This window comes from Nerophis lumbriciformis, linkage group LG02 (assembly GCF_033978685.3).
Source record: "Nerophis lumbriciformis linkage group LG02, RoL_Nlum_v2.1, whole genome shotgun sequence".
Classification (NCBI taxonomy): Eukaryota; Metazoa; Chordata; class Actinopteri; order Syngnathiformes; family Syngnathidae; genus Nerophis; species Nerophis lumbriciformis.
Window position 1 is genome coordinate 14,280,001 of NC_084549.2, and position 12,580 is coordinate 14,292,580.

Below are 12,580 nucleotides of genomic sequence, written 5' to 3' on the forward strand. Positions count from 1 at the left end.
TTGTCAATTATATTTATTTAGCTGGTTCCAGAATATCCTATTTGAGGCCAATACATGATCTTTTTTTGTTGTTGGACAAAACAAACATTTTTCTCATTAGTGTGACCTCAATCATCATGGTTAACGTTCTATAAAGCCCCCCGGGTTTTTATTACGCAGATTTTTTTTTACGTAATTTTTTTATATACATGTTACAGGTTATATATCTTTCATTATTGAATGTATCAAATGTGATGAACATGTAATGGACCACAATGGAAAGAAGCCTTTTGGCTTTTTGTGCCATCCATTTGCCTTTTTAAAGCATGACATGGATTCAATTCTTTAAGATGTCAATTAACTTCTCAAGAGCTATCACTTTTGCATTCCAAAGTCCCAATTAGGGCCTCTTTCCTATGAGAAGTGATCCAATCTACCTGAGAATGTCAAACTAAGGGGCCTTATCTTATTATGTACTCAAACTGAAATACCACTGTGGAGGACCTCTTCCTCCGGGTTCCTTGGACCACCAACGACGGACATGACAGCTGCGTTCATCCTGGCAAACAATAATTTATTTTTCAATAAATGCTCGTTGGGACATTTTCCAGTCATTCTCTGCCCGTCTCCTTCTCGCTCGAGCACATAAATGGTTTTTCTCAGAGTGTCACCAACCGCCATCACCAACAACTCTCCCCTCTCCTTCCTGACTGACGCCTTTAACAGAGTGACAGGTGATCAGACAAACACTCACAGCTGTGTCATCTACGCACCTGTCGCTGATCTCAAAGCTGGTCCTGACACACCCCACTTTGCCGCAGGCCCGCAGGCCACGCCCCGCCACAACCACTATTTAATTAAAGTTGGTGGTTTGCTTTCTCCAAAATGAATATAAACATTCACCGTATGCAAAACATAATATGAGTTCATTAATTCACCCTTTGGCCAAGTTTGGCCCACGGGCCCTACTGATTTACCAAAGTTTGTAGACTAACGTAACCGTGCTAAAGAAGCAAATTGCTTAGCACCTGTCTATGACATTTTTAAACATCAAAGCAAGGCACAGATGGGACTTGAACCCACGATCTTCGATTTACGAGACCACTTGGCCACTGCGCCCACACGTGTGATTATTATGGTCTATATAAACTAGGCAGGGAGGATCACATCACACTGGATAAAACTGTGTCTGCGTTGATTCGAAACCTGATCCACAACTGCCTCTGAATAATGAACACTGGGCCTGAGCAACGTGAGATCACAGGAGGAAAACGAGCACACGGCCATGTTAAAGAGCGTACACACACACACACACACACACACACACACACACACACGCACACGCACACGAGCCAGCTCTGTCTTACACTGCACAGGATTGTGGTGTTCTTTAACATGCTTAAGATGTGTTATTGTGTCAGAACAATTAAAGGCCCTCTGTCACTTATTCCAGTACGTGCCGAGAGCAAATAATTAACAGCGAGGCGCACACAAAGGGTTCTAAAATGAACCCTCTTTATTTTTAGAGTCTATTTAAAGTGAGTTCCTTCTATTCAGGTCTTATTAAATATGCACAGCACACGTTCGCACCCGCAAAGCTAATCTTTACGGTGGAGATGGAGGAGAAAGTGTTGAAACTGATGCCTGGTACTCTCTGCAGTTGAGTGAACACGTACGAGGAAACATGGCGATGAACAATAAGGACTCACCCTGATCGTTAACATGACGTGAGTGTGGCTTTTCAGGACCTCCACGGCGTTACTGTGTGTGATGTCATCAAAGCTGACCCCGTTGGCGGCCAGGATCTGATCCCCCATCTTGATGCCATGCCGCTCCGCCAGCCCGCCCGGGTCCAACCTGGACGTTAAACGTGAACTGACAAGTCGAATATTCGCTATTCAGCCGTTTCTCCTCAACTGAGCGAGGTTGCTTACTTTGAGACATAGATTCCCAGTCCAAACTCTCGTCCTCCTCGGATGTTGAAGCCCAGGCAGTAGTCGTCCGACGTGGTGAAGAGGTGCACCATCCTGCGGAGGGCGCTGTCCGAACTGGCCTCTGATGGCGTGCGCCCCCCTTCCTCCACCACCATCCTTCTATGGATCAGATCCACCCTAAACACACACACACCATGTTGTTTACGTGTAGGGCCGTTTTGCATTGAGGCGCAGTACCCCAACACATCCAGCAGATGGCGGCAAATATTTTATGTGAAATATAGAGCTGTAATTCAACCTGCCTTTACAGATAGTTTAATTGTTACATTGTGATGTATCAACACATACAAATGTGTTAAACCAGGGATGTCAAAGTCATTTTAGCTCAGGGGCCGTACGGAGGAAAATCTGTGCACACGCGGGCCGGACTATTAAAATCATGGCATTAAAACTAAAAAAATAAAGGGAAAGGGAGGGGAAGAAAGGAAAGGGGAAAGAAAGGAAAGAAGAAGGGAAGGGAAAGGAGAAAAAATAAAATAAAATAAATGTACGTATCCTTTTTGTAGTTTTTCCTTTTTTATTATTGTTATTATTTTTTGTATTGTTCCCACACTACCATTGTTTTTTGTGTGTCACTTTTCATATGGTTTTGTTAGAATAATTGTTTTTAAGTTATCACAAAAAACTTTGTGATGAAATGAGTTTTGGGCAAAAAGACAGGGGCTGTCTTTGAGGCCTACCAAGAGGAAGAAGGCTCGTAAAACTCCACTGTGACTTCAAAGCGGACAGATGGCAGGATCTGCTCAACTTCCAGACAAACTGTTTTTGAAGTATTCTACGAACCCTTTTTGAACTATTTTACGACATCTTCTTTTGAACTGTTCGGTAACCAAAGGCAACGCTGTTTACGACCCACTTCCCTCTGGAAGCAGCTGTGGTCAGGTGGGGGGAGAAAGTCAAATAAAGAAGGAGGAGTGCAATCTTTTGGCAGAGCGTGGTTGAAGACTGTACAGAGAGTGCAGTCGTCATGTTTCTCCTCAATATTGAGTCCAAATTTAATTCTGTCTCTGTTTGATTCTTTGCCTCTTGTCTTGTTTAATATATGTCATCAGTGTTTGAACCTGACAGTTTTGTCACGGTTTACTTGTTTGTTTTTTTGTGACTATTTTTTATTCTTTTTTTTTTTTTTTTTTGAAGCCACGAAAATATGTCTTTCTTCTTCTTTTTTTTAAGTGTGAACGGTGGAGAGGTCCCCGGGAGATGATCTGGTGATCACTTCCTGAGGATACTTGATGCCGAGGAACATTCATCCATCTTGCTATGGTCTGGATCGTCTGCTGATCCTGAGCCAGTGCAGCATGGATGGATATATACAATATCAGGGTACTTTTTCTAATAATGCCTATAATGTAAACATTATGTTGTTAAAGCCCAAGTGCACCTCTCTCCTCAAGTGTGCATGTGAGTGTGGATGAGTGGATGTGTGCATGTATGAAGGGTCTGAGTGAGCAAAGTCTGAGTGTCAAATGGGATTTTAACTGTAAAATTCAATAAATTATTTTTGCAAAAAAAACCTCAAAAATAAAGACAACTTCAGATTGTTTTCTATGTCTTACTTTGTCCAAAAATAGAACAAACGCATTCTGAAAATATTACAATAAAAATATAGATAAAAATACCGGCACCGGTAAAGTTTAGAATCCATGAAAGAAGGAAGAAAGAGAATGAATTTTTATAACTGAATACATTTACATATGCATACAAATGTGTTTTCTTTTGTATAATTTTTTTCATGAATTAAGTAACGTTTATGACAACCTTTTTCCAAAACACAATATAGAATGTGAGATATAATAGGATAATGCATACATTCATCATTTGTTTTCAAAACGGTTACAAAAGAGTGGGACCCCAAAAATTTACTGTGGGACCCCATTTTTATGACTTGATGGGGTCCCTGGGACCCCATTTTGAAAATTCCTAGCACCAACACTGATGGAGTATTGGTGCGTGCAAAACAGTAGCAGGCGGCTGTTGCCTGTGGGCCGGTTCTAATACTAATCAAAAACCATCCCAGGGGCCATAGATAATTCATTCCCGAGCCAGATCTTGCCCGCGGGCCTTGACTTTGACACCGAAGTGTTAAAATATTCAAATACAATTGAGTAACACTAGTCGAATTTAATTAATTATAATGAAATATATATATGTATATATATATATATATATATATATATATATATATATATATATATATATATATATATATATATATATATATATATATATATATATATATATATATAATTTTTATTTTTTTTTCGTATTTTTAATTGAAAAAACTATATACTGGTAGACGGCTGCGTTGACCCTGGATCTCAGGAAACAGAGTGGACCGACACCAGCAGATGACATGGCACCCCAAACCATCACTGATGGTGGAAACTTTACACTAGACTTCAGGCAACGTGGATCCTGTGCCTCTCCTGTCTTCCTCCAGACTCTGGGACCTCGATTTCCAAAGGAAATGCAAAATTTGCATGGTTGGGTGATGGTTTGGGGTGCCATGTCATCTGCTGGTGTCGGTCCACTCTGTTTCCTGAGATCCAGGGTCAACGCAGCCGTCTACCAGCAAGTTTTAGAGCACTTCATGCTTCCTGCTGCTGACCTGCTCTATGGAGATGGAGATTTCAAGTTCCAACAGGACTTGGCGCCTGCACACAGCGCAAAATCTACCCGTGCCTGGTTTACGGACCATGGTATTTCTGTTCTAAATTGGCCCGCCAACTCCCCTGACCTTAGCCCCATAGAAAATCTGTGGGGTATTGTGAAAAGGAAGATGCAGAATGCCAGACCCAAAAACGCAGAAGAGTTGAAGGCCACTATCAGAGCAACCTGGGCTCTCATAACACCTGAGCAGTGCCAGAAACTCATCGACTCCATGCCACGCCGCATTAACGCAGTAATTGAGGCAAAAGGAGCTCCAACCAAGTATTGAGTATTGTACATGCTCATATTTTTCATTTTCATACTTTTCAGTTGGCCAACATTTCTAAAAATCCCTTTTTTGTATTAGCCTTAAGTAATATTCTAATTTTGTGACACACGGAATTTTGGATTTTCATTTGTTGCCACTTCAAATCATCAAAATTAAATGAAATAAACATTTGAATGCATCAGTCTGTGTGCAATGAATAAATATAATGTACAAGTTACACCTTTTGAATGCAATTACTGAAATAAATCAAGTTTTTCAAAATATTCTAATTTACTGGCTTTTACCTGTATATTACAGTTGTGTTTTCATGGTTTATCACCAATACTATTTATTTAAATGAAGATATTTATTAGGGATGTCCGATAATGGCTTTTTTGCCGAAATCCGATATTACGATATTGCCCAACTCTTAATTACCGATACCGATATATACAGTCGTGGAATTAACACATTATTATGCCTAATTTGGACAACCAGGTATGGTGAAGCTAAGGTCCTTTTTAAAAAATAAAATAAAATAAAATAAGATAAATAAATTAAAAACATTTTCTTGAATAAAAAAGAAAGTAAAACAATATAAAAACAGTTACATAGAAACTAGTAATTAATGAAAATGAGTAAAATTAACTGTTAAAGGTTAGTACTATTAGTGGACCAGCAGCACACAATCATGTGTGCTTACGGACTGTATCCCTTGCAGACTGTATTGATATATATTGATATATAATGTAGAAACCAGAATATTAATAACAGAAAGAAACAACTCTTTTGTGTGAATGAGTGTAAATGGGGGAGGGAGGTTTTTTGGGTTGGTGCACTAATTGTAAGTGTATCTTGTGTTTTTTATGTTGATTTAATAAATTAAAAAAAATAATAAAAAAAAAATAAAAAAAACGATACCGATAATGAAAAAACCGATACCAATAATTTCTGATATTACATTTTAAAGCATTTATCGGCCGAAAATATCGGCAGGCCGATATTATCGGACATCTCTAATATTTTTGTTAAACTAAGTAAATGCTGCATGAAACATATGTTATAACAAGTGTGTGTAAGAAATTGAAATGCGCCCCCTTTGGCCAAAATGTATTTTTTTTTTTAAATACATGTGTATATAGAAACATACTGTAATAACTTGAAGTAAATAATGAAGATTAAAAACCAATTTCAAAAATAAAAATAAAATAAAAAATTAACTTAAAGCTTACTTTTTTTAATATTTCCATAGTCTGTATATATTATTAATGTTGCAAATACAAATCTCTATATATCTAGAAAGGGTGGTCCTAAAGAGGTAGGCGTTTTTTGGAGGTCACAAGAAGGTAACAAATAGAAGAATGTGTGTGTGTGTGTGTGTGTGCGTGTGTGTGTGTGTGTGTGTGTGTGTGTGTGTGTGTGTGTGTGTGTGTGTGTGTGTGTGTGTGTGTGTGTGTGTGTGTGTTAGAGTTGTACAATTAATCCCTACTGATTATAAATTGTGATTTATGAAGAAACCCCTACCAGACATTAAGAGAAAGTGTACTAAAGTGTGTACTAACACGTAATCTACATGATTTGCTGCTACATGGCAATGTTGTCCCTGTTAAGAACCCCAGCAAGTAACTGTCAGTATCACCTGATCAAAATGAGCATAAAGGTCATAGCAGTAATCCATCCACTGCAGCCACATGACACCAAGACGTACGCTCTAAGAACGAGGTGCGCTAACAATACAGCTCACCATGTGGTCTTCTCCTTGGAGTAGCGGATCCCTGGGATCTTGCCCACGCGCCTCACCACCATCCTCAGCCTGTTGTTGCCCGTCAGGACCTTGACGGCGCTGCTCATGGTGATGCTCTCCAGGCTGACTCCGTTCACCTCCACCAGCTTGTCTCCCACCGTGAGCCCGGCCTGCGCTGTAAGAAGCACATGAACACAACATGGAGCGTATACAGATAGCAGGGTGAACAAACACTTCCCGCTGACCTGCAGAGCTGTCGTCCTCCACCTTGCTGACAAACATGCCCAGTCCGTGTTCGGAACCCCCTCGGACGCTGAAGCCCAGACGCCCATCCAGAGTCTTGTCGACTGTCACTGTGTGGATGTCTGCGCTGTCGTCTCCACCTGCAAAAAACACCACAACTTCTCAGTAACAGCGAATACAATGCACACAGACAACCCCTGGCAAACATTACATAATCACCAGATTTGGAGATTGTTCTTTAAGTTGTTTAAGTTTGTTGGAAAAAAAGCTGATAACAGACATGATACAAAACTATCGTCACTTCAAATGGCAACTTTTTGGCTTTAAGAAATACTAAAATAAATAAAAAATATAAATTGTGGTAGTAAGTACCGTATTTTTTGGACTATAAGTCGCAGTTTTTTTCATAGTTTGGCCGGGGGTGCGACTTATATTTAGGAGCGACTTATGTGTGAAATTATTAACACATTACCGTAAAATATCAAATAATATTATTTAGCTCATTCACGTAAGAGACTAGACGTATAAGATTTCATGGGATTTAGCGATTAGGAGTGACAGATTGTTTGGTAAACGTGTAGCATGTTCTATATGTTAGAGTTATTTGAATGACTCTTACCATAATATGTTACGTTAACATACCAGGCACGTTCTCAGTTGGTTATTTATGCCTCATATAACGTACACTTATTCAGCATGTTGTTCACTATTCTTTATTTATTTTAAATTGCCTTTCAAATGTCTATTCTTGATGTTGGCTTTTATCAAATAAATGTCCCCAAAAAATGCAACTTATACTCCAGTGCGACTTATATATGTTTTTTTCCTTCTTTATTATGCATTTTCGGCAGGTGCGACTTATACTCCTGTGCGACTTATACTCCGAAAAATACGGTAACAGTTTAATTTTCAGATCAAGCAGACATAGGTGTCCAAACTTTTTAACTGTTGGGCTAAAAAAATTGGGTCCGGGGCCCGAAAGCCTACTGCATGCAAAGTATATATATATACATATGTACATATATACATACATATAAATATATAGCCTAAATGTGTACAGATTATAGTAATATAACGGATGTATAATTAATAATATTGTAATTAAATATTAGAGCATATGAAAGTTTGAACTCTTACCTTGTTTACCTTTGTGGCGGCTTCCTTAAAGTTTTGTAATCAGTCATAAATATCAAGCAGCTAAAATGCACCAAACATGGATAAGTGTGGAAAAAGGTTGTTTGTTTTTTTTGCATTTTCCCATCATGCCTTGTAATGGGTGTAATTTTTATTTTTTTATGGTGTTTGTCTGTTTTTCTATAATATCCACAAATTTCAGTTCGCAGGTTGTGTTATGTGTGACAAGTTTGTTGACTTTTTGTGCTGGTTGACATTTTTTTTCTGCACCATGACTAAGGAAGGTTGTTTGGATTGGGTCGTATAGGTAAATGCTTTGCATGTAGTTTCTAGAAAGTAGGCTGGCCTGAGTCACTCGCGTTGTCCACAAGCTGGCAACAATTGAGCACATATCAAACCATTAGATATTTTAAATTAAAATATAAACACCTGCCAACTCAAATGCCGTCTAGCGGGCCGTAGTTTAGACTCCCCTGAAGCGGAGTGAAAAATGGAATCACTCAATTCTGAGAAAACCTATGAAATCACCCCGTACATTTTCATTTCCAAAGCTAACACTTGCAACAGATGTTCATTTGTCTGCAGTTAAAAAGAAGTGTTCACATACCAAAGAGCTGTTGCACTAGGTGGATTATCATGAATCATGGCTCCAACACGAGAGATGTCAATAGAAACAAAGGAAAGGATTATCAAACGTCTTCAAGAAGGTGGATCATCACGCAATGTTACAAAAGATGTTGATTATTCATAGTCAGCTGTGTCTACAATCTGGACCAAGTACAAACAACATGGGAAAGTTGTGAAAGGCAAGCATACTGGTAGACCAAGGACAACATTAAATAATCAAGACAGAACATTTTATGCAATATTCATGAAAACAGAAAATGCACAGCAAAACAAATGAAGAACAAATAGACGAAAACTGCCTGTGACCGAACTGTAAGAAACCGCCTAAAGGAAATGGTATTTAAATACAGAAAAGCTCAAGAAAAGCAGTCATCAACACCTAAACAGATAAAAACAAGGTTCCAATAGGCTAAAGAAAAGCAATCATGCACTATTGATGACTGGATGAAAGTCATATTCAGTAATGAATCACAAATCTGCTTTGGGCAAGCTGATGATGATGGAACTTTTGTTTGGTGCCATTCCAATGAGATTTATGAAGACGACTGCCTGAAGAAAACATGCACATTTCCACAGTCATTGATGATATGGGGCTGCATGTCAGGTAATGGCACTGGGGAGATGGCTGCCATTGCATCTTTAATAAATGCACAAGTTTACGTTGACGTTTGGACACTCTTCTTATTCCATCAATCAAAGGGATGTTTGGGGATGATGGCATATTTTTTCAAGATGACAATGCATCTTGCCATAGAGCAAAAGCTGGAAAAACCATTGGTGGAGGGAGATGTAGTCAGCGCTGCTTGTAGGAGCAAAAGTCACTGCCGCTGTCCAGGGTGCCGAGGACGAGCATCATCGGGCAGGGGCGGGGCATGTGCTGACGGCGAGACACAGCTGGCAGGTGATTAGATTTCACAGGTGGTACGTGTTAATCTAATCATCTGTTGTCTTTAGCAGTAAGCGGCCGGGAGCAGAGGGGGAGAGAGGATACGGACGTGACTGAAAAGTCACGTTCTATTATTTTGCTGATCTATATCATTAAAACCTTGTTAAATCTGCTCGCTTGGCTCCGGTGCCGTGTCTGTCAGTGGGACCGCTAGGAAGAGACGTTCACACCATTGCAATGCGTGTATTGTATTGTGCACTTATATTGCCATATATCAGCTACTGTGTGGAAGTGTGGGGGAACACATATAAGAGTAACATAAAGGCATTGTATCAACTACAGAAAAGAGCTATAAGGATTATTCAAAAAGTAGATTACTTAGAACACACTAACATATTATTTATTAATTCTGGTTTATTGAAACTACAGGAGCTAGTAAAGTTACAGACATTATGTGTTATGTTTAAGGCTAAAAGTAAAACATTACCAGCAAATTTACAAAAAATGTTTGTCATCACTTTCTGAGAAGAAAAAGTCATTTTAAACATCAGTATTCAAGAAAAACTTTAAAACAAATGTGTATATCAGTGGTGGGGGTTAAACTATGGAATTCTCTTTACAATGAGATAAAAGACTGTAAAAATATATTCAAATTGAAAAAAATATATATAAAGACAGAACAATAAGATCATATGGACAGCCATAAGTGTCTACATTTTGCTTTATAAGGATTATTTTACTTGGTTTTTTTTGTCTGGTTTTGTATTTGCGTGGCGCAGTGGAAGAATGGCCGTGCGCGACCTGAGGGTCCCTGGTTCAATCCCCACCTAGTACCAACCTCGTCATGTCCGTTGTGTCCTGAGCAAGACACTTCACCCTTGCTCCTGATGGGTGCTGGTTAGCGCCTTGCATGGCAGCTCCCTCCATCAGTGTGTGAATGTGTGTGTGAATGGGTAAATGTGGAAGTAGTGTCAAAGCGCTTTGAGTACCTTGAAGGTAGAAAAGCGCTGTACAAGTACAACCCATTTATCATTTATTTATTTATATCATCCCGTGAGGTGTATATTACTTTTTTTTTGTTCGGTTTGTACTTCATGAAGTTTTGCACTTGTTGTGTTTTTGTGTGTGTTTTTTGTTTGTTTTCCTTATATTTGGATATATTTGTTTGGTTTGTATGATATCCATTAAATAAGACTATGTATTATGTTGAAGGGGGCAGGAAAATATAAGATTTTTCTTCATCCTGCTCCTTCTCAGGCATTGGTGTGTAAATGTGTGTTTAGTTTCGAAGGTTTAATTGTCTATCGATCAAAGATGCACATCAATGAAGGAGATAAATTTAAAAAAATGAAAAAAATGAATGAAATGAAGAAAGATACATAAGGCCAATGTCATGGCCTGTAAATAGTCCGTATCTCAATGGAAATTGAAGAAAATGGTCCATGACAAGACCTCAACCTGTAAAGCTGATCTGATGACAGCAATCAGAGAAAGTTGGAGAAAGATTGATGGAGAGTTCTGTTTGTCACTCGTTAAATCCATGCTTTCGGAGACCGCAAGCTGTTATAAATGCCAGAGGTGGTGCAACAAAGTGCTAATGGAATGTTCTTTGTTTTTTCATGAATCCATAATTTTTCTCAGAATTGAGCAGTCCCGTAACTGTTTCGCTCTGCTTGATTCAAAAAATGTAACTGTAACTGACTATCAAAATGTATTTTTTTAAATTAATTTTAGTGTTTCTTAAGCCAGAAAATTGCCATTTAAAATGAGTATAGTTTTGTGTCATATCCGTTATTCCTTCATTTTTGCCAGGGGTTGTACTGCTGGAATTCTTTCATACTACCACATGATGCATGTATATGAATCCAAAATGTTAAATTTAACGTAATACTGAGACATCACCGCGGCACTTAAGTCCACAACTCACCATCAACAGGTGCATTGATAAGAATGACCCTGCCCATGGGGGAAGATGACCTGCGTCTGTGTCGTCGTTGTTGTTGTCTCTTCAGCATATAGCGTGCGCTGCTGTGGGCCCCCCCAGCCTGCCCTCCGTTGTTGACATGGTGGGGGTGCCCGCCCCCGTTTGTCATCTCCCTCCATCCCGCCGGGGGTTGGGAGGCCATGGTATGTGTCGGACAAGCCTTCCCTGAGTCATCCAGACAGGTTTTGGAGATTTTGTGGGGTGTGAAGGAGGATGCAGGATGGGAGGCTTCCAAAAATGTTCACAACATCCTGATGCAGTAATCCCCGGGAGAACATACAAGAGTGTTACGACAAATAGAAAGAACGTCCACGTCTTGGGTTTCTGTGGTGTAGTTTGGTCCCGGTGCTTCTCTCCTTCGGCTTCACCTTGCAGTGCGCAGTGTAATCTGCAGTGCATGGTGCTTCCCCTCAGGCCATGTTTAATTAAAAAGGGTGTCTGATGTGATGAGTGATCCTGGGAGGATCATGTGTCCAGTTATACTGGCATGACCTATACTGTAATATAAAACATGCATCTTTACATTACCGCGCCTACTACTATTGATGTTGTAAATGCAATCTCTGTGATGTGTTGGAAGAGTATTAAAGGTAACTCATATGTTCTGCATTTTACATGCAGGTATTAATTAATGCCTGATCATTTTGGGGAAAAAGAATGAAATCAACCAGATTTATTTTTACTGCAGCAGCATAATAAATCAACCTCCCTTTGAATTAGGTGCAGATTGTGGTAAAAACTTCAACACCAAGGTGTAAAAGAGGTAATGAGTTGCATCATGCAAGTTGTGGGATACACAGCACTATCTAGTGGCCAGTAGCGGAGCGTACGACTGATTCATTCACATTTCCAATGACATTTATCACCGGGAATCTCCAAAAGCTGGACACATGACGCTCCGAGGCCTATAAAAAGATACAGTTATGGAAAATTTAATTATATCTATTTTTGAAAGGTCCAAGGGAGTATTTTATTGAGTGTCAGTTTTAAGAAGGCGAAGCCTCCAATCAGAGCCGGGGAGCGGCTTTATTGACCAATCATGTGTTGACTTTCCATACTGACACGCCCTAAA

The 12,580-nt window shown here is 39.4% G+C and overlaps 1 protein-coding gene across 1 annotated transcript in view; it reads right to left on the reverse strand.

Annotated features, from left to right (window-relative positions):
• pdzd7a (PDZ domain containing 7a) overlaps nucleotides 1-11,650 on the reverse strand; it is a 35,219-nt gene extending 23,569 nt beyond the window's left edge. The window contains exons 1-5 of the mRNA XM_061943081.1: nucleotides 11,452-11,650; nucleotides 6,880-7,017; nucleotides 6,635-6,809; nucleotides 1,914-2,090; nucleotides 1,689-1,836 (exon numbers count right to left, since the gene is read on the reverse strand). Of these exons, the coding sequence (XP_061799065.1) occupies nucleotides 1,689-1,836; nucleotides 1,914-2,090; nucleotides 6,635-6,809; nucleotides 6,880-7,017; nucleotides 11,452-11,650 (837 nt within the window). The remainder of the gene's footprint in view (nucleotides 1-1,688; nucleotides 1,837-1,913; nucleotides 2,091-6,634; nucleotides 6,810-6,879; nucleotides 7,018-11,451) is intronic.
• Nucleotides 11,651-12,580: the final 930 nt, after the last annotated feature.